This window comes from Alligator mississippiensis, chromosome 10, assembly GCF_030867095.1.
Source record: "Alligator mississippiensis isolate rAllMis1 chromosome 10, rAllMis1, whole genome shotgun sequence".
NCBI lineage: Eukaryota > Metazoa > Chordata > Crocodylia > Alligatoridae > Alligator > Alligator mississippiensis.
In genome coordinates, this window is record NC_081833.1 from 53,018,975 (window position 1) to 53,040,831 (window position 21,857).

The 21,857-nt window shown below is 40.0% G+C and overlaps 1 protein-coding gene across 1 annotated transcript; it reads right to left on the minus strand.

Moving 5' to 3' along the window:
* Nucleotides 1-1,414: 1,414 nt before the first annotated feature.
* C10H16orf78 (chromosome 10 C16orf78 homolog) lies at nucleotides 1,415-21,402 on the minus strand. The gene is made up of 5 exons (XM_006273200.4): nucleotides 21,144-21,402; nucleotides 20,386-20,526; nucleotides 15,889-16,033; nucleotides 8,819-9,215; nucleotides 1,415-4,911 (listed from the first exon to the last, which is right to left on the minus strand). The coding sequence occupies exons 1-5, from the start codon at nucleotides 21,246-21,248 to the stop codon at nucleotides 4,764-4,766; spliced, it is 936 nt and encodes a 311-aa protein (XP_006273262.1). The 5' UTR covers nucleotides 21,249-21,402; the 3' UTR covers nucleotides 1,415-4,763.
* Nucleotides 21,403-21,857: the final 455 nt, after the last annotated feature.

Genomic DNA, 21,857 nt, shown 5'->3' on the forward strand with positions numbered 1-21,857 from the left:
AGCACCCCATGAAACCTATTTTTGCATCACAACAGGTAAAATAAAAGTTCTCAAAGAGCAATGAAATGTCTAACACTGTGACATATGGTGGGAGAGAATGTGGGAGCGTAAGGGAAGAAGGGCAGAGAAAGTTAACATTACTTTGTAGTTGCCTATTGCCATTTATTTGAAACAATATTATTGTTAATTTATTGGCTAGCAATAACTTTAGCTTATGTTTAAGGAGGGCAGTAAGTAGCAGGGAATGATGTTTTAGCAGGAAGAGAGCAGAAAAGAGGCCTGACTGGGTAAATACTATTTTAACTATAAACTATTTTCCCCGTTCCAGGCTGGCTAAATTATCCCTTGGATAGAATAGGGGTTTGGAGGAAAAGGGAAAATATTACAGACGCATTAATAGGTCAGAAACCTCTAACTGATGATTTACACTGGGCATGGAAGATGGAATAAAACCACACAGAAAGAACTAACATTTCATATGCAGGAAATAAGTATGTCTTTAGCACAATGGATTTTAACCTCTGGCACAATGAGTTTATGAAAACTTTGAAATTCTGCACAGCGTTGTTTGTAATGTGGCAGCAGATTTTGATGATTTGCCAGCTTGGCTCTCCTTAGGAGCTAGAACATAATGGTATTCGGAACTCATAACCATGAAATGTAATTGCTAATCTTGATTGTTTTTAAGAGGCTATGATGCCTGATGTTGTAGTTGGTAGAACTTCTATATCTTGTATTATACAGAAGTACAGTAGTGTTTGGGCACATATTCACAATGACTCTAATGTCACAAATGTACCTGCAGGGCTGGCTCTGGGGGAAGAAACCTTTAAGAGATGATGTTTTATGTTAATTGACATAAAGGACCCTTTGGCTTTGGTGTAAATAAGATGTATATACTGGCTCTGTGCCATTTTATACAGAACAGTTTGTAATATTTAATCCGCATGGTGCAGTGTTTTGGTATGGGGCTAAGTAGTGAGTATTGCTGACCAGATTTCAATGTTTAAAGTGACCAGCTTTAAACTTCTATATTTTGTGCCCCATTTTTTAGCTAGGTCTTTCCATTTGTTGCTGTAATTTCCACCCCCCACTGCATTGTCCCATGCTGCCTGTTGAAATGTTTTCATTAAAACAGTTTTACACTTGAAAAAACTGTTTAGACAAAATTGAAATCTTCACAGAACCACTTTCAGTGGAATTTCCTTTGGAAAATTAATCTTTTTCATTTAGAAATGTCTTCATTTTGGAAAATTCCAAACTTGTGCTTGGAATTTTATTTTACAATATTTTGTGACATGTCAGTAGTTGGAGACTATAATGTAGTATGTAACTGGTTTTGTATTATGCAATATAATGAGATGAAATAGTTTACTTTTTAATTTTATTTTTAAAATAAGTCAAATCTGTTGTATTGTGTAGCAAATGGGAGACTTTCTGACTTAGAAGAGACGGGTGTTTCCATCAGTACTGAGTAGCAGTTGTTCCTAATGATTTCAAAAATACAATGAAATAAGTAAACTAAAAATGATAGAATAGTCCTGCTATTAAGTTACAGATTCATGGAAATGGAATAGACTTTGACAGGGTTACCTAAGCCAGTCTCTTGCTCTTAATGCAAAATTGCTGTACTTATATAATTCCTTGTAGATATTTGTTTCACCTTTTCTTAAAACCTTCACAAATTCCTTAGATAATCTGTTCTAATGCTTAATGGTTCTTATTATTAGAAAGATTTCCCCCCGAATATATAAGCTAAATATCCCTTATGGCAGTTTAAATTCATTATTACTTGTCCTATTCCCAACAGACATAGAGAACAGTTTAGGCATTCCTCCTTTTATATATTTTCAGACTTGTATGTCCCCTCAGTCATGTCTCCTCCAAACTAAACAAACCCAAGTCGTAAAATCATGGTTTTTGGACTTTGAGTAATATTTGTTCCTTTCCTCTGAACTCTCTTCAGTTGGTTGACAACTTTCTTGAAGTTTAGTGCCCAAAAATGGACTCCTCCTGAAGCCTCATAAGTGCTGCATAGAGCAGAAAGGTTACTTCATGTGTCTGATGTACAATACTTCTGTGTGTCATATGTTATGCTATTGCTACCATTTACCTGTCTGACCTAATATAAGAATAAAAAAAGATTCCAAATGAGACATTTTGGAATTCTGTCAAGAAAATTCAGCTTTGTGACACATTTAAAAAAAAAATTCAACTGGGAATGAAAATGTTTCAGATATTGAAATTTCCTGCAAACAAGAAACTCTTTTAAGTTTCTGACCAATTCTGTTGCCCTCAGTTTTTCCCTTTATTTCATTCATTCACTGATTGTCCTGCGTGTTCACTGTAAATATAAAATATGCTGTCAATCTCTGGTACATCCAGAATTGCACCCATAAGAATGAAGGACCAGTTTGAAAATTGTGTCCTTCACTCTGTTTAATATAAGGAATCCTTAACCACTGTTGTTTGTTGTTAAATGTTTATATTGGTATACCACCCATCCCACAGTTAGAATTAGGCATTGAACAAGGATAAGATGTCTGCCTGAATAAGCTTGGAGCTGGAGAAGCTGAGCAACATTTTAACAGTGAGCTTTGTAACTGTGATTTTTTAATTCTTATAATGAATGGAAATCTTATTTTACTAAAAGTAATATGCGTTTTGCTTTATAAAATCATAACATTTCAGCGAGGAAAAATTGTAACATATGTAACTTAGAACCATTTGCAGCATGCTCACCAAATTAAAACCTACTACCAAGTTGCTAGAGTAGGACATATTGCCCGTGTCTACATGAGATGCTGTCTGCACAGTAAGTTAGTACTTGTTTATACTGCACAGTTACTGTACGGTAGGGCTGATGAATGGCTTTTTTGTGCCGTAGTAGCCTGAGACTACTGCACAGTAGTGTCACATCATGTCATGGTTTCTACCATGCAATGCTACTGTGCAATAGTTTCAGGCTACTGCACAGTCAGCCTTTTGTGTAGACACGGCCATTGTTTTGTAAATTCTAGGGAGCAGATTTTCCATTTGTCTGTGACTGTATAGACTGATTCTGATTCTTTTACATGCTGATGTAAACTCATTGACTTCAGTGGTGTTATGCCTGATTGATATATAATGAAGAACTGGTATAAAAATCAGGCTGTAGTTATTAAATGTGGAATCTATCTCATCTGCTCACCCACAAAATTTAATACTTATGTTTTACATGTTGGGAATGGGTCAGAAGGAGCAGAAATGTTAATATGTCATTCTAATGTAAGTACTGAAGATTGGAAAGGGGCACTTTTGCATATATTATCAACAGGGACTGTATCTTTTGCCAAGCCATAAATAGTGTTCAGATGCAAAAAGTTCAGAAGTTCAAAAAAGTTCAGATTTTTACACCTTCAAAAAGATGAATCAAAAGCAATTACAGTTTTCTGTAATAATTCCACTGTCTTCATTTTAGACACAGTCTAGTTATGAGCCTGTCTGCAGCCAAATTGGATAACCTCATACTAAGCTAAAATGCTCACTGAGCATTCCTATCCTGCATTTTTTTTCTCTCAGTATTATGATCCCACATTCAATATGACTTTTTTTGAATTCTGAATGGAATTTTCTGCAACCTGAAAGGCCCATTGAAAGTTATTGGGACTTGGGCACCTATATCACTTGAGCATAAATAGGCAGAGGATCAGTTTTTGAGTGTGCTTGGTTAAAAGTGCTTAATCAGTACTAGCCCTATATAGAAAGGCTAGGATCTGCCCCAAAGGGGATGGAGCAGCTGCTATAGCAAGCCCATGAAGCATGTTATGAGTTAGACAGAGCTATAGGGCCTACTCCTGTATGGTGCTGAATTGCCATTCCTATTGGAGTCCCCTGGAGATAAAGGGTATTTCATGATCAAGCCCTTGGTCAGAAAGACAATGCTGCCAAAACCAGAGCATGGTTTTAAAGATGATTTTTTTAAAAATCTCCTTTGATGCATATTTGTAGAGTTAAAAATATTTTAACTGTAGGAGGTAAAACTGGATTTTGTTTGGAATAAGTAGAAAATTGAATATATATAACATGGCTCTTGTATCTCATCTTACCAGTCTGAAGAGGAGGGATACTAAAAACAGAAACACTATAAAAAAAAAAAAATCTCAGTCTGCCTAACTAGACAAAACCTGCATGTGAAGTAGGTTGTAGAATGTACTCAGCTCTTTTGATCAGGCCATAAGCATGTTGTGCTGCCTTTGAGGTGGTTAGGTTAAACAGTTATCTTTAGGGTTCCCTCTTATGGCTTGATGTTGCTAATACAGTTTTATTTATGACCAGTGAGTCGTTAGGGATATGAGTGCCAGTAACAGGAGATGAGTAGCTCTAATGCCAACCAGTTAGCCTGAAGTCTGAGCTGATGGGGTAAAGTAGAATACAACATTACAGTAAGTGGATCTAATTTTTGATTATTCAGATAACACTATCCAATTAGTTATCTTTTTTTGATAAATTAATTTTCACAATGTGGTAGTTAAGAGTTGTTTGGTTCATAAAAATATTGTTTACCAAATCTTTTATCAGCTCCTCATCCTATTTAAAGAAATTATTACAAAGTCTTATCATAAAGAACTGAGGAGTGATCTCTCCTTTTTAAAAAAATCAAAACATTAGGTGCTTTCAAGGGTGAAAACAGATGGGAATTGATTTAACATGCTGTTGTCATAACTTTACATAATTAAAGGCTGATCTAATGATGGTAAATGTTTGGTGAGAGAATTAAAGCTCTACAGTGCTGTACTGAGGTTTGAAGAGAGAACAGTATTGATGTTGATTTCAGATTCCTTCATATGTGGGTGAATCTCCATATGAACTCCTGATTCCTTACACAGCTGTAGCAAGGTGTTAATATTGCTTTGTGACAAACGGAGGTATCTGTAGAAAGAAAAAAAGAAAACAGCAGAAGTATCTTTCAAGTTTCCCATAGACTTTTCTACAATCTTCAAACTTTTGAGGTTTGTACAGAAATCTACCTTTAGAAAATGAAGTATAGGTGTTTTGAAGTTGATTAGCAACTTGTGGGTCCTCAGCACCTTTAAGGCTACCTGTTAAAGTGCCTCACTTGAAGCATTTGTGTTCAAAGTACTGAGTTCTTATTAATATGCATAAAATTTATTTTTTTTCAGACTACACAGGATGATTGTGTACCATCTAATTGTAAAATAGTGTGATTAGGCAGGATTGGGAATTGATTAAAAAAAATGTTCCATGGCATGTGCCTAATGCCTTTTTTTTGGAGGTGAGAGGCCTCTGTAAGTCTCTTCTTTAGACTGCAGTTCCTCATGGCAAAGCTGTTGATGCTAACTTTTTTCAGTGGCCTGACAAGTATTCTCAGTGCATCCCAGCCTCTCTCCCAAAAGCATGGGAAAGAAGCAAGATATGAGCAACCGCACAATGCAAAATTATTTCTCATGGCAGTGTCAGAGGAGGTAACCACTTTAGTTGTGTAACCCAGAGGTTCATGATGTCTCATGAACTTGCAGCCACCACACTAATGAAGACTATGAACAGCTCTTTGATCCTATATCACTAAGGGGCAGGTTCCCACAACCCTCTTCTTCCCCTTCCAGGACTAGGAGCAACAGCCTCAGGCTGCAGCAGGGGAAATTTAGGCTGGAGATTAGGAGGAATTTTTTAATTGAGAGCAGCCAGGCATTGATGCAAACTACCTAGAGAAGTTGTTCTCCATGCTTGTAAGCTTTCAAAAACAGTTTAGATAGTAGGGCTGTGAGAAATTTTGGCAGCCATTTCATTTCGGAGGTTTTTCGGCCCATTTCAGCCCCCAAAACACTGAAACGAAACGGAAGGCTCCGAAACATCTCCAAAACGAAACGAAACCATCCAAAACATTTCAGAAATGTTTCAGATGTTTCAGAGCCAGGCTTGCAGAAATGCAGAAACTCAGAAGAGGGAGGGGGAAGACAAGAGAAAGGACTGCTCTGATATTGACATCTGTACTACAAAAGTGGGCAGACGAAAATAGGATGGGGTTCGACGTAGACAAATGCAGGGTGCTGCACCTTGGAAGAAGGAATCCACAGCATACATACAAGCTGGGGAGTTCCCTTCTTGAAAGCACAGAGGTGGAAAGGGATCTTGGAGTCATTATTGACTCCAAGATGAACATGAGCCGCCAATGCCAGACTGCAGCCAGCAAGGCCAGCCATACCTTGCCATGCATCCAAAGGTGCATCTCAAGCCGGTCCAGAGAGGTGATACTCCCCCTCTATGCGACATTGGTCAGGCCGCAGTTGGAGTACTGCATCCAGTACTGGGCACTGCACTTCAAAAGGGATGTGGCCAGCCTGGAGAGGGTTCAGAGGAGGGCCACCCACTTGGTGAGAGGGCAGCAGGACAGGTCCTATGAGGAGAGACTGAAGGACCTGAACCTGTTCAGCCTCAGCAAGAGGAGGTTGAGGGGGGAGCTGGTGGCTTCCTACAAACTCATCAAGGGGGATCAACAGCAAATAGGCAGAGCTCTTTTCTCCCCAGCACCACCTGGGGTGACGAGGAATAATGGTAATAAGCTGATGGAGAATAGGTTTAGGTTAGAGATCAGAAGGCAATATTTTACAATTAGGGTGGCCAAAATCTGGAACCATATTCCCAGGGAGGTGGTCCTCACCCCTACCTTGGGCAAATTCAAGAGGAGGTTGGATGATCACCTGTCTGGGGTCTTGTGAACCCAGCATTCATTCCTGCCTGTGGCAGGGGGTCAGGCTAGATGATCTGTTCAGGTCCCTCCTGACCCCAGCTACTATGAAACTATGAAACTATGTAGCTGGCCAGTGTCTGTGATCTGTCCCTGAGGTCTCTTCCAATCCCGGTGCTTTGGGGGAGGGGCGGCAGCCTGCTCTCATCGTGCACACAGATTTAGGGGCCTGCAAACCCCAGGAGGAGTCTGGCACAGCCCCTCAGCCCTCCCGGGGCGTACGGACCCCCAGATCTGTGCATGGGATGACAGCATACTGCCGTTGCCAGCTGGGACCAGTGCCAGCACCCGAGTCTGCTCAGCGCAGCACAGCACAGCACAGCACAGCCAGGGGAGCCACAGGAGAAGCCCCCATGGCTGCCCTGCCCAGCCCCATCCTCCACCTGGCTCAGCCTCTCGGCACTTTAAAAAACAATTTAAAAATCCCCGCACTCACCTGATGTAGCAGCAGTGATCAGGACCTCTCAGGGCTCTTGGCAGCGACCCCCCCGCCCCGCTCCCCCCTCCCCCCCGCACCCTGCACAGTGTAGGGCAGTGGCAATCGCCCTCCCCACCTGGCACCCATGCAGCAGCTGTCCCATGGAGAGGGTGCAGTGTGGCTGAGGCAGGGCGCAGATGCAGTGCAGCTCAGCAGGGCACTATGCACTGTCTGGCTCCAAAAAGCCCTAAACAGACACAGTCCTGTCTGCCTTTGTCCGGTCTCCCATAGCATGGACAGTAGCTAGCATATGGTATGCTAGCTAATGCAGAGAGGTGTCTGTGTAAGATAGAGGGGACTGGGGAATTCCTGCTTAGCAGGATGTAGTGAAGGGAGAGGAGGAGCAGGGGGAAGCCAAGCAGATGCCTGCAGTCTCTGCTGGAGCTTCAGCTGTGGAGCAGAGAGCCCAGCCCCAAAAGCATGCTGGGATGCTGGGGGAGTCTGGTTTAACTTAAACCAGCAAGGGGTCTGGGACAGACATTGCATAGACTGGTTTGAGCCAAACCAGTTAAACCTGGTTGAATGTAGTATCAGACTTATCTCAAACTGGTTTCAGCCATTTTCAAACTGCTTTATGTGCACTGAACATCTATTCTGTTATAGGTTTAAACAAGTTTCTGATCACTTAAACCAGTTTATGTGTAATGTCATCCCTAGCCTAAGAGACCTGGAAGCAAATTTTAAAAGCCAGCTACTAGAAGGGCATGATTCCACAAAGAAACAGGACTGTGTTTATGGTGGGTAGGAAAAGCCATTACTTCGCCCATTATTTGCTTGGGGCCTGCCAAAAGGCCAGGGGTTTAATTTCATGGTGTGTGTGCCCCCTACAGCAAGCTGCCCTTTCCCAAGACATGCCCCTGGCAAGATGTTAGCCTTAAGGTTTTTTCCCACTTCTATAACAATCTATTTATCTGAGTGTAGACCTTGACTGTATGCAAAGCAATGGACATACAAAATTTCTCCAGGCAGCTGGGAGCCAGGCTGAAAATCTGACCTTTAATTCCCTGTATACCAGTGGACTGAATGGGTTGATCATTATTGTCAAGGTATTACAATAGCATGGGTTAAAAGTGATTCCATTGCTGATTTTTTATATGGTCATATCCTATGGAAGAAAGAAGCAATTGCCAACCCCAAAATGCTAATTGATGGTCCCAACAAGCTGAAGTTTTAGGGTAAAGTTGGTTACTTTGTATATTTACATTTTGTTCTTTTCTCAGTTCTAAATATTTCTTTATAGATTTATGATCTCTAGAAGCAGAATATTAGCTGATAGGGTACTTCAGATTTGTTCTAATTGCATTGAAGTATTTCTCATTATCATTCATCATCATTTTATAAAGCAGTAGCTGACTGGAACCAGCCCACATATAAAAAGTTGCCATTAAAAGCTCATTTGCCAACAGCAGTATACAGTGCTGTGTGAGATACTGTAGTTATTTCCCCGGCTACCTCCAGAAGCTAAATATGAACACTTGTATGAAATTGTGTGCAAGCTATTGGGATGGCGACTTTTTAATGACACCCATTATACCTTTTCCATTATATTTATGAACCAATGATTTTGCTATTTTCACAAACATTTTTCTAACCTGCAGCTCAAAAATTCTTCAGGTCTGATCTGTGGTAGTGTCACTGTCTGCTTGAGTCTCTCCTCCTGCCAAGGGCTTTCGAAGATACTTTTCATTCTCTTCTCAGCTGCTGGGGATCCATAGAATGGGTCATGCAGAGCAAGTTTAGAAAAAGAGAGCTTGTCTCCTGTTACCGATAACTTTTGCAAAGATGGAAACCTTGAGATTGCATCTCGTGTGGATAAGTTGTTGTTTTCCATGTTAAGTCGTCTGGCACTGCTACCCTTCTTGGAAATGCTAGCTGTAGGATGCATATTGTAAGAGGTGACTTGGGGGCCGTAAGAATTTTTTGCTGAAACTGTCTTTAAGGATAGGTCAGTTCTGCTGAAAGGAATTACATCTTTGGAGTGTTTTGTGTCTGAAAAAGAACAGAAATATTGAACTATTTATCTATTTATGTTTCTGGGCTGCCTTCCTTTACCATATTATCTGACCACCTTGCAAGTTTTAGCTAATTTATCTTTATACAACCCAGTTGTATAAGATAAAGAAGTATGGTAGAGCAAGTCTAGAGGCTATTAATAAATATTATACACATTTGGAGAAAAATGTCATATACTAATGGAATTGTAGAGCTGTAGAAGTGTACTAAGTCCTTATTGATGCTTATTTTACTTTATTACAATATTTCAAAATAGAAGTCTGGAAGTATAATAGATGCCATCTCCAAGATGAGGTTGATTACAGTGAATGCCAAGTAGAAATTAAGTAGCCTTGCATCAAGTTAAGGTAGCCTTTCAGATCTGTATTGCCTGTGAATGGAGTTGCTGAAGAATGAAACCTCCAATAAGTGCTAGTCAACAAGTATTTTCCATATTTAAAAATTATTCTGCTTTTTCTTTTTTGCAGTAGCTAACTCAGATCCAGTACAACTAAGTTACTATTTTAAAAAGGTCATTATTTACCAGGAGCTGATATAGTTATATAACATTTAATATATGAGAAACACTGAAATCTAATGCCATATGTCAAGGATTTAATGGTTATCACTGTTTTGTTTTTTGTTAACTTAGGTGTTTGGAAAGGTCTTCTCTTTATCTAAACCTTAAAATAATTGGGCACAGTTGAAAAACAAAAAAAAATTCTTTTTCTGATTTTTGAGTATATTAGTTTTAAGGCTATCTTGCAAAGATGGGGAAACCCTGAGATTTTTAAAATATCACCTATGATAGGAAAACAATTATAGCTATAAAAGTGAATTCAGATCTAAGGGTAATGAAATGATCCACTCTCTTGTTATAGTCATCTTGTGGAAATATTTAAGCAAGAATTTGGTTATGCAAGTAGTCCTGTTGGTTGTAGTGGTACTTCTTGACTTACTAGGGCTTTGAATAAAGCCTATAGCTCATTTCAGAGCAGGATTCTGATAGAGAAAGAGTTAAAATAATCTTAGTATTAATATTATATATACAGTATATTAAAATAGCAGGGGCTTCCCTCCCCAGTTCTTCATAGTGTCTTTTAAGGGAACCACTGCAGTCAGTTTCCAAGGAACTGCGAGCATCATCCATGTAAATTGGAGAGTTTAAATGACCAGTTACCCAATTTGTAAGTGTTTTGTAGTGCCTGTGTTAACGTGCAGGTGGAAATCTTATGCATGCAAATTGATACCATCTCTTGAAACTGGAGACTCATTTCTTTTTTCTATTTGCTAATATTTCATTAGAAATCCTTATTTTAAAGTCATAAAACATGTATGTTGTTTTCCTGAGAGACCAAAATGGCTACAGAGCTGTCAAGTTAAATATCAAGTATAATTAAGCAATTTTTAAAATGGCATCTTATTTACCCAGAAGTCATTTCAGTCTCTTGACAACACACAAATAAGACACTTTGAAAAAAAGTGTGGTTATATAAAGCTGCTTGGTCATTCAATCAAATACAAATATATATATATATGCCAGAATATTTAAGGAAATCTTGTACCATTCTCTTTTTACACTTACATGACATTTTAAAACTGATACGCACAATAGGTATATTTTATCTAAGTCTTCCTTTAAACATCATTTTAATGCCTTAGCATCTCTTTAAAGCAAACTGAAATGGAACGTTTTGTAGGCTAACTGCTTACTAAATGGCCTGTTCAGCTGTTTAAAATTTACAAATTCAAAAACTCTTCCAAACTTGGCTGCCTCTAATGTTAAGACTCCTAGGCCCCTGCCACACATTACACTTAGGATGTGATTAACAAGATAATCGTGTCTTAAGTTGCAGTCTAGCCATACATTAAATAAATTAATGCCATCAGAAAATAAGGAATAAGCTACAAAGTTACTCCACAGAAAATGTGGAATAACTTTGTGGCTGGTTCTTGTGACACCACTAATTGAACATCTGGCCAGGTGCCTCCTGTGGCTAGGAGCCCCATCATGGTGCAGGCCATGGTTGGGAGCCTGGTCAGCTGAGAGAGCTCCCAGCCACAGGAGAATGCTACTTAACAATGTTGGAGGAGTCCACAATCATGATTCTGGGCTCCCCCTGCACCAGCAATAAGATGTCATGGGATGTGATGTTTGATAACTCCTTCTGCTATGGACATGTGGCATGGCAGAAGGTGCTATTGTGCAGATTGTGCATCAGATCCTATCATGTCTTTACCTGTACATCTGGGAGGGACCCTAGAGTAACATGTAACTACTTTAATAAGAGAACTTATATGAGGGTATGTAGCTTGTTATTTTTTTTTCAAATGTTAGACATGAGATAAAGCAAAAGTCTAGAGTTTTGTAAACCTGCAACTGCGCTTCTTTGAGCTACACTGTACTTGCTCCTGATTTGGAGCAGGTTTAAGCCCGGTCAGTGCACAGGTGTACCTAGAGCTAGATTGTTTCTGATACCACAGCTAGTTCAGGTATCCCTAATTGCACTGCAGCTCAGTGTAGATGTGGCACCCTGATGCTGAAGGTTTAGTATTTGCATAAAAAAGCAGAGAACTACCTGTTGAAACCTTGGGTTATTTTTTCACACTGATGTTACGCACAAGGGGCAAGTTGAATCTCAATGTAGCTTACTTAATATAACTCCCTATAGTTTTAGCCGGGTAGCTGAAAGGAACAGGCACCATGTGATCAGGAGGACCTGGCAGGTGGCTGAGGTGAGGTAAGAAGGGAGAGTGATGGTTGGCTTTTAAAGTATCAGACAGGGACTCTAGCAAGAGTTTTGTTAGAAAGAGAGAGTGTGGTTTCCTACTGGCAAACAGAGACAGGAGCGGAGTTTGTTTGGCTACAGTCCCTTGTCTTAGAACCTTTGGGGATTCATTGGGGTTCCCAAGGTTTAATTTATAATTGCTGTACTCCTAATGACTTGAAACCTTTGCAGAATATCTGAATGCCCTACTGTGGTTTTCTGTATCTCTGCTCTAGTTCTCTGGATTGATGCCTTATCTTGCCTCCAGCCGTGTCTCAAGCCGATAGGCAAACTATTTAAAAAACATCAGGTCACTTCATGGCCTTTGCAGTCATCTCTCATCTATTCTGCTGTTCCTGTTTTGCCTCTGATGTCTGCAGATGCCTCTCAAAGTCTGTAGATATTTCCTCTTGTGCCACAGGGCTTGTAGGCTGCCACTACTGCAAATGTCAGGCAGAATGAAAGACAAGAAGGTAGTACAACTGCCTGAAATTGGTGTTTGGTCTGTAGTCTAGCATGATGAGGATCATTCTGGTTTAGTCCTTTGAGCTGGAAAAAGCCTGATCTTTGTGTCAGAGGTTCCCCTTGTTAAAGCATAACTGAAAAGCATGAGGAAGTTGGAGATACTCTTACTATTTCTACAGCTGAATGTATTCTATTAGTAGATGAGCTACATCAGCAGTCATTCTGCTGTATATTATGGAGTCTCATTTGGGGACATCTCTTACTTTGTCTCATCTCTTACTTTTCATTCTCTATTGAATCAAGCAGATGTATGGAAGGGAAACCACTAAATGCACTGGATAATAAGATCTTTGTGGAAGAAGCAAAAATATCATTTGAAATATTGCTCTCAGAGGGAGGAGAAAAATCTGCAAATATGGAAGGAGCAGGGTGTATCTTGTATGTGGAGAGACAATGCTGCCTCGCTGTCAGAATTAGTGATGCTGTGTCAACACATTTTCACATGCCAGCCCCATTGCATAAATGCCTTCACTCTTAAATCTTTGTTCTTATTAGAATCAGATATTTATATTTCTGGAATAATGTGAGTCAACATCACGTCACAAATGACAGCTCTCCATGTGTGTCACTGGTTCTGTCCACTCCAACACTCAGTTGTGCTGTATAAATTCTGAAGGGACCTTGTGTTATTCCTTCCCCTGACAAATTGATTAGAGCACTTCTTCATGTGGAGGCAGGAACAATTGCTTCTTACTACAGTGAATTCATCCAGTGCAGTTGAGGCCAGAGTTAAGAACTTTTCCCTAGAATCTCTCCTATACTTTCCCTTCCTTAGCTTCAGGCCATTGCTCCTTGTCCTGCTATCTTCTGAGACTGAAGAATTCCCTTCCTTCATTTATATTATTACCTTGAAGGTATTTATAGACCGTGATCAAGGCCCCTTGAGCCTTCTCTCTTTGAGACTATATACGTTTAGTTCCCACAGTGTCTCCTCACACATCTTATCCTCTAATTCTTCTATCACTTTTCTTGCCCTGTATATTTTCTCTAGTATTTTAAACACCCTTTCTAAATTTCAAACACCTAAACCAAACACAGCATTCTGAATAGTAGAGCAATGTTATCACCCTACTTTACACTTGGTTCCCTTGTATATTCGTCCGAGACCAATGCTGACTTTATACCCCCATATGCATTGACTGTGCTGTATGCTCTCATTTTGCCACTGGCATTAAATTTCTCTTGATGCTTTTATCAGTCTCTTCTTCTGTGTAGTTCTGCTCCTTAAAGCTATAAACATGCAAAGTAAAATATGACTGTTGCTTGCAGTCCATAGTTTGCCTCTTAACTGTTCATTTTGGCTTTTGGATCTTTCTTCTGATGACTTGCCTGCTCCTCATACATAGATATCCTCAGCCAGGTTGAGCATGGCTGAATTTGCACCATCTTTGAGGCAGATGAAAATATAAAATTATAGCAAATAATTGCAATCCCACCAAAATTACAGTTTAACACCCTTCAAGTGTAGGCCTGATACTTTGGACAAGCCTGCAGAAATTGAATAGCCTGTACTGTTGGTGAAGTCACAGGCACTTGTGCATACTGCTGAAAATATGCAAATACCTGTATGTTCCAAGTGGGAGAACTTGCCTCTACAAGCCCAGAGTTGTAAATCATTTTGATGGTCAAAGGAGTTTAGTGCTCAAATAGTGGGTGTGTAGGTTTTGGCTTGCATAGAGGTGCAGGAAAAGTGGGATGAAAAAGAGAGTCACTTGAAAATACTGATTTAATTCCATAGTGACTGATGGCTGAATATGTGCACCAAGAGCTTGATTTTGCAAGGCCCTGTGATGCATCTAAGACACTTGTCACCTTAATATCTTTCCTCCTTTCAGATAGTAATGCACATGCAATTGGTATTTCAAGTCCACAGGAGTTGCAGGCACTTAGCACTTTAAAGGGTCAAACCATGTAAGAAAACTGACCAAAGTTTTGTTGAGCAATGGACCAGGAGTTCCATTCCTGGGAATGAATGACAGGTTTTATAAAGGGACCTGCAGCATCTTATCAGTGAGTACATCCAGTAAGAGATGAGACAACATATGCACTGTGTTCCCTCTATTTATACATGAGAACTTGTCCTTGTAATGAACAACCTTTTATAGAAATATGGAATTTTTTTCCTAAGGACCATTTAGTGCAATAAGCAATGGGAATGGCAGTAGGTAGTAAAATACAATGCATTTCATTGACAAAAGCAACTGTTACAAATGCTTAATTATTCTGAATATAAAAGGAGGGCATTCAAATGACACACGAACGGAGAATTGGAAACTTACTGCAGGCTAAAAGCCTATGCAACAAGGGAAGGGAAAAAATGGGCTAGCTTAGAAAGGGCTGGTCCATGCTGCTTCAGTTACCCTTACATATTTGGTATAAAAGGATGTGGCACTGTATATATAGTCAGTAGGTTAGTTGCTCCGTCTGTGATATGCTTACACTACTGACCACTCAAAGTCTCAGGCACTTGTTATCATGATGTCTTTCTCCTTTCAGATTTTAGAACACACACAGTTGGTATTTGTTCAGTCTGTCATTTGATGACTCAACCTTTAATTTCTAATTAATTACTCAATCAGAAGCCTACTTATTCATAATAATAAGCATTGTATGATCACTGGAGGGAGACTTCTCATTGGCAAGAGCACCATTTTTCATAGACAGTGGCCACATCTACACAAGATGCTCATTGTGCAGTTGTTACTGCTCAGTCATTTAGTATTTGTATAAGCAAGTACTAAATGACTTCACAGTAACTGGAGCTACTGTGCAGTTGCGCTGAAGAACAGCTTTTTCATGACGCTGACTGAACAGTAGCTCATGACTACTGCGTAGTAGCATCACATCAAGCTTCTTGTCATGTGATGCTATTGCGCAGTCGGCATCTCTTGTACAAGACCACGAGAATGTAGTAGCTTTCCTATTTGAAGGGCCCTTAACAGTAGCTGCTCTGGCTTTGCTGCACCAGTCTGTCAGCTGGTTGTCGTTTAAATGATAATCAGTTGGTATAACAATAATCTAAGTCACAGAAGTACAAACATAAATTTACTTTCACAAAACGCTGCTTTTTCACCTTGCCATTAATCTATCAGCAGGCAATCATTATACTCTGACAAGGTTCTATTCCATGGACATTCTCTCTTAATTATATTTAAATGAAAGAAGAAAAACTAATATTTTACTGTTCAGGATGCATTTCTTAAACTATCATTTAGATTTACATGGCTATGCCAATAAACCAAAGAGAGAATTCTATTCTCCTCAGAGTCAGAGACATCCTAACTGCTGCAATAAGGAAAATGGATTCTCTATCTTAAACTGGATAGTAAATCAGTCCTTGTAAAAATGACATGAATGTTATAATCTTCTTTTACAACCTGTTCTTTTTGTTGGACGTCGCAGAAAGCTGACAAAGTTAGCCAGATGGTCACCAAACTGGCTACATGGAGTTTCAGTAGATTGTCTCCCAGAAACCTGTTGAATGGCTTGGTTTGCCTCTGGGGTCATTTTACTGGATGGCATCTATAAAACAAATGGTTTTTGTAATAAAGTCCCAGTTATTCCCGGTTTTTGTAATCAATTCCCAGCAATTAGTTATATGTATTATAAAAGATTTTTGTGTTTCAGCAGAACATGTAGATGCCAGCCCAACTCAGAAAGCTTTGGACACAACCATTCAGGATAAGGACAGACATTAAAAAAGCCTGAGTCTGAATTGATTCAATCTTTGCAGGTTAGTCTAACCTGGCTAGGCTGCATCAGTTTGTAACTGCACAGGCATCCCAAAAATGCAGTCACATGCCTGTAGTGGTTCAAGCTAGAAACCAGAGGGTGCTAAAGCAGCCCTCCCTTCCGTTGGACAGTACTGAGCTGAAGGAGTAGGCATGGCCAGGCCCTGGCAGGATGCTCTGATTAGGGACACTCCTTCTGATCAGCCCAGCAGAGAACTGATAACACAGTGTTTATCAGTCCTAACTCAGTTTTTGTCCCACCCTTTAAGAAAACAACAGAGGGACATTACCAGCTACCTGTTGATTCTGCCTTTGTCCCATCTGCCATAGGACGGACCATAGCCAGCATGCAATCTCCTAGTTAATGCTGAGAGGTATCTGCGTAAGACACAGGGGTGGGGGGAATCCCTGCTTAGCTGGGAGTGGTGAGGGGAGGGGGAAACAGGGGGAAGCCAGGCAGAGGCCTGCAGTCTCTGCTGAGCTCCAGCCAGGGAGCAGAAGGGAAGGGCCTGCTCTGCTGTGGAGCAGAGAGCCCTGCCCACCCCAGAGAACATGCCAAGATGCTGGGTGGAGTCTGGTTTAACTTAAACCAGCAAGGGGTCTGGGACAGACATTGCATAAACTGGTTTGACCTGTAGCCAGCATGTGGTATGCTAGCTAATGCTGAGAGGTGTCTGTGTAAGGCAGAGGGGAGGGGGGATCCCTGCTTGAACAGGGAGCGGGGAAGGTGGGGAGCGGGGGAGCCAGGCAGACCCTGCTGTGTCTGCAGTCTCTGCCAGAGATGCAGCCAGGAAGCAGTGGGGAGGGGCCAGCCCTGCTGGGCTGGAGCAGAGAGCTGAGCCTTGCCTAGCAAAGCGTGCGGGGATGCTGAGGGACTCTGATTTAACTTAAACCAGGAAGGAGTCTGGCGCAGATGTTGCATAAACTGGTTTGACCCAAATCAGTTAAGTCTGATACTACATTCAACCAGGTATATCTGAAACTGGTTTTAGCCATTTTCAAACTGGTTTATGTGCACTGAACATCTGTTCTGTTACATGTTTAAACCACTTTCTGATCACTTAAACCAGTTTATGTGTAATGTCTGTCCCTAGCCTCAAAGGAATTTTAAAAGCAAAACAGGGTTTTTAAAAAAATTAATTTAATCAAATACAGGGTGTGTCTACACAAGATGCTAAAGATGCAGTGAACTAATTCTACCGTGCATTCATGCGGCAGACAAAACCCATGCTAATGCGCTAATGTGCAGTAGAATTAGTCAACTGCCCGTTAGTGTCACATAAAAGCATGTGCCAGCACTAATGCGTAGTATCACCAATTATGGTGCGTTGTTATTGTAAACCTTGTAATTACAGGTGCTAAACTTAATGAATCTGCTTGCTACAGTGGTATTAAGGGTATGTAGCACAGACCACAGTGCTATACAGCACAGCAGTAAGTTAGCACTCTGGGCTAATTTAGCCTCCTCAGCAGTGCATGTTACTCTAGGTGGAGGACTGTGCTAATGGGACTGTACTGCTTCCTGTATCTGGACTAGCTCATTCAGACCTCATTCAAGAAATTATGCTCTGCACTGCATTTTGTCCATATAGATATGCTCCAAGTGACCACCACCAGTTTAAGTTGTTGGCAAACCCCAGGAAAACAGTGATTTGCTTTCCTTTCAGGGATAATTCTCAAGAACAAGCAATTACTGCAGACTGTAATTGAATAATAAAAATACATTATGAAGATCTGGTCACACTTCCAAAATTATGGGTGAGTTGAGACTTGCACTTACAGCAGGGATCTTAACCACTGTTATATAAGAAGAATGCAGCATTTCCTAACCAAGTTACAGCACTTTCTCTGTGACTATAAAATTAATTTAGTTTATAAATTACAAATTAATTAAGAATAAGTCCTTTAGGAAATTTAGCACCCTGTGTTAGACCATTTTTTGTTTCTGGTGATCTTAAGGCAGAATATTCTAACCTCCCATGAATTTAAAACCTACTGAATTCTTGTGTATAAGCTACACTCTTGAAACGTTTTAAAGGATTTTGCTAAAATGCGTAATAATGGAAAGTTTCTTCTTCAAAGGCTGACAAATAATCTTTTACATGAAAAGGAAGGAAGAAAAGTGGTATGCAGTATCCTGCCATGGTTTTTATTGTGAAATTATTGATATTTACTTAACCTTAAACCAAGTTGATCTGGGAATATGTTTTTAATGTAGTCCTGTGACATGTTGCCATAGCAGCCCTATGTGTGGAGCAATTGGACTGTCCTGGAGCAGATGTGTGTAGTGTGCTGGGGAGCATTTTTGTTTGTTTGTTTGGAGATTGATTACTCAGAAGCACAGTACCTCTCTTACTTAATTCTTAATGGAAACTTATCTTGGGTAGATGCAGCTCTCATATGTTTGGATGATCACAATGAGTATTTTATAGGTGTATGTAGTATGAAAGGAAAAAAAAACCTAGTATACAGTGACAGCTTTAAAAAAAAAGTCGGTTTTTTCCCCAGTATTTGCTAAGATAAACGTGTTATAAATGTATAATCCTTATTAGTATGCATTTTAAATTTAATAGCAGGATGAAATAGGCACTTAAAAGCTCTGTATCTTATGGGTATGTTCTTTCTTTCACTGACAGAAAGTAGTAGATACACCAGTTTAAAAACAAAACAAAACAAAAAAAAATATATATATATCTCACTTTGCAGTGACAAGAAAGTGTGAGAGGCAGATGCCAGAAATGGAGAGATGCTCCCCAAGGGATGTGGGGCTGCTACTTAAGGACACCAAGTTCTGAAATCTGAAAAATTCTAGAGCCAGATAAAATCTGTCCCACGGATATGACAGAAGGGGCCAAAAAGAACATGTTTTAGGCCTTTTATTCAAACATTTTTCAAGAATGAAGGACACATTTACAGCTGGTGGGAGATTTGGATGTGCAGGTGAAGGGAGTGTTTATATTAATAGGTATATTTTAATACCCTGCAATGCCTTGTCTGAGATCATCCTGATTTTAAAAAAGCAAAGCCAACCCATTTTTTTCTCTACCCTTCCTTCTCATGAAACTCTCCAAATCCCTATCTAGGTGCCTTGTACACATTCAAAACCACAAATACTGCCAAAGTATAGGCAACAAATCTTAAATAGAAACAAAACCTTCCTCCCCTGTTGTAGTCTGCTACCTCATGCCTGCCAAGAAAAAATGACGGTGGACAGACTTTCCTGCCACAACACAGCCTCAGTGATGAGAGTGCATCAGCAGAATGGTTGTGGACTTTTCCACTTCCAGATTTGTTTGGGGTTTGATTTTTTGTTTTCTGCTTAGTGGAAGTAGCCAATACAGTAAAAATAGTGGAACTTTTCTCTACTTCTGTGTAATGCTAAAAAACTAGAGGCAGCTGCCAGAAACTCACATCTAAGTCAAGTTGATGGGAAGCCAAACTTGAGCCCATGTTTGCTTTCTTCAAGTGTGAAAACTTTCTGCAGCACTTTAGCCTCAGTGAATTTGGAGTCATTCTCCATTCAACTTGCATTTATTTGGAAATGCATGAATTCTCATGTGATCACATGAGGACTGGCTCTTTTCAGAGAGGTGAATCCTGAGCTGGTGTAAATTGCTGTAGCTCCACAGGATTCAATGTGCTGCACTGGATCACCTTACAGATATGGAGGTGCTACCTAAATTCTTCCTTTCCTGTGGCTTGTGTTCGCAAGAAATTCTATGTAATAATAAAAAAGCCCACTGTTTGGTAAATGATGCAACTCCCTGCATTTTTAAGGTCTAATTTTAGATAGGCATTAAACATTACACAAATGGGTTCTGATATTCAGATTTAATTTAATGCAACAGAGCTACAGCATTAAATGAACAGTTTACAACTGCTGAGGATCTGGCACAAATAACTGCTCAGTTGGAAGCAGGCCCAGGATGGGGACTCTAGGGTAGAGCAAGACTTAGCTGACTCATTTTCTTGAGCATAAATTCCCCTCTCAAGTTGTGGCCTACATTACTAGTGCAGCCTATATACTGCAACATTACCAATTATGTCTGCAACGTGCAACTATTTGTACAGAACCTGTAGCGCGTATTTTATCATGAAGCATTTATATATTTCATCATGTGTCTTAGCAAAGAAGTTCATTACCTTACATAAGTTCTTATATGATGGTGCTGGTAATAATTCAGCTTGCTTTACTAGCCATCTCTTTGCTTTTCTTTCTTCCTGCTTCATTAGAGTATCATTCATGCTCTTCATAGTGTCGAGTGATCTCCGAATCTTCTTCAGCTTAATAGCAAGTGAGCAAAATGCACAGTTCTAAACAAGTCAGTTTTCAACAGTTATTTGGGCAGTTTAGGTACGTTCAAACGTATACCATACCGACATATAAGAACAAGTTAGTCAAAGCTATGATTGTGGCTATTTCTACTATAAACACTGTTTTGTAAATGTATATATGCTTTATTGGGGAGGTAAGTTAAATGTCTACTTTATCTTTAATTTCATTAATGTGACTAGAGGCATAACAACACAATCCAGGGCAGGCATCTGCGACACTTGTTCCAACTGCCAACATGCCACTGACATAATCATGTAGCTGTGGGAGCAGTGGATTTTTTCTACTCCTGCCTTCCCCCCAGCCCCCTCCACCCTCCCAAAAATCAGGACCTAAGGCAGCTGCCCCAGTCACCTGCCCTAGATAGGCTACTCAATGTGACAAATCCACAAGAACTTTATTTCTTGTGTGTTGAACTCTGGAAAATGAGAATAACCTTGCTGAATTTTTATTTTGCACATCATTTCATTTAAGGAGAGCTATGCTAATCACTTTTCTTTTACACATTTGTGCCACAAACTGTCTAGATGTTGAAGGAAAATAAGTGTCCTATTTTCTTTCTCCATACCTGAAATGACTCCCTGTCATTGGAGACTCTCAAGATTTTGGCTCTTTTGCTGTCCAGCCAGTCCATGATACCACGGTCCATGGTCTTCCAGCTCATGTCAGCCATTTTAAATCTATGGGAGTTGGGGTGAAGACCTTACTGTATTTTCAAAGTTAGGCCTGCCAGTGTAAAGAGATTCTAACTAAATGCTGAAAGTTCACACTATTGCCCTACATTTTATTATGTCAGCAACCCTATGTGAAAATGCCTACTGCTGGTATGTTCTTTATGAAGTTACAGAATTGTGAGGTAACAATGTGGCTTTTATTGCATCATGCTTCAGAATGATGTCCTGGCAACTGGAATGAAAACATTAAGTGGACAATGACTTAAAACAGCAGAGCTAAGTTGTCCAAGTTGGAGCTGTAATGTAATCATGTTTATCTGATAGATATTAAAATAAAAATTGAAGGCAAGTGTTTATTACTGAGTAGCATTTTAAACAGCACCAATTCTGACTCTCTTGCTGAATAAAGATTCCTAGTTTGTGTTTAACAGACTGAAAACTTGGGAGACTAAAAGACTTCTGTGTGTATGAGACAGCAGAACCTCTTTTTTTCAAAAGGACTGCGGGTCCTTTCTCTTACCTCTCCCATCTCTCCTGAACTGTCAAACTAGGTAACAGGTTTCTCACCAATGTATAAGCACTTCCTTTTTCCCTGCATTCAGCTGAAT

Bases quoted from the DNA above. Each gene is read 5' to 3' on its own strand.
- C10H16orf78 (XM_006273200.4), bottom strand. From the start codon at position 21,248: ATGGCTGACATGAGCTGGAAGACCATGGACCGTGGTATCATGGACTGG. The intron at 9,216-15,888 runs GTTGTAAAAGAA...GTTCTTTTTCAG, and splicing joins ACGTCCAACAAAAAGAACAG to ACACAAAACACTCCAAAGAT. The intron at 4,912-8,818 runs GTTAGAAAAATG...TTCTTTCTACAG, and splicing joins GAAGAATTTTTGAGCTGCAG to ATACCTCCGTTTGTCACAAA.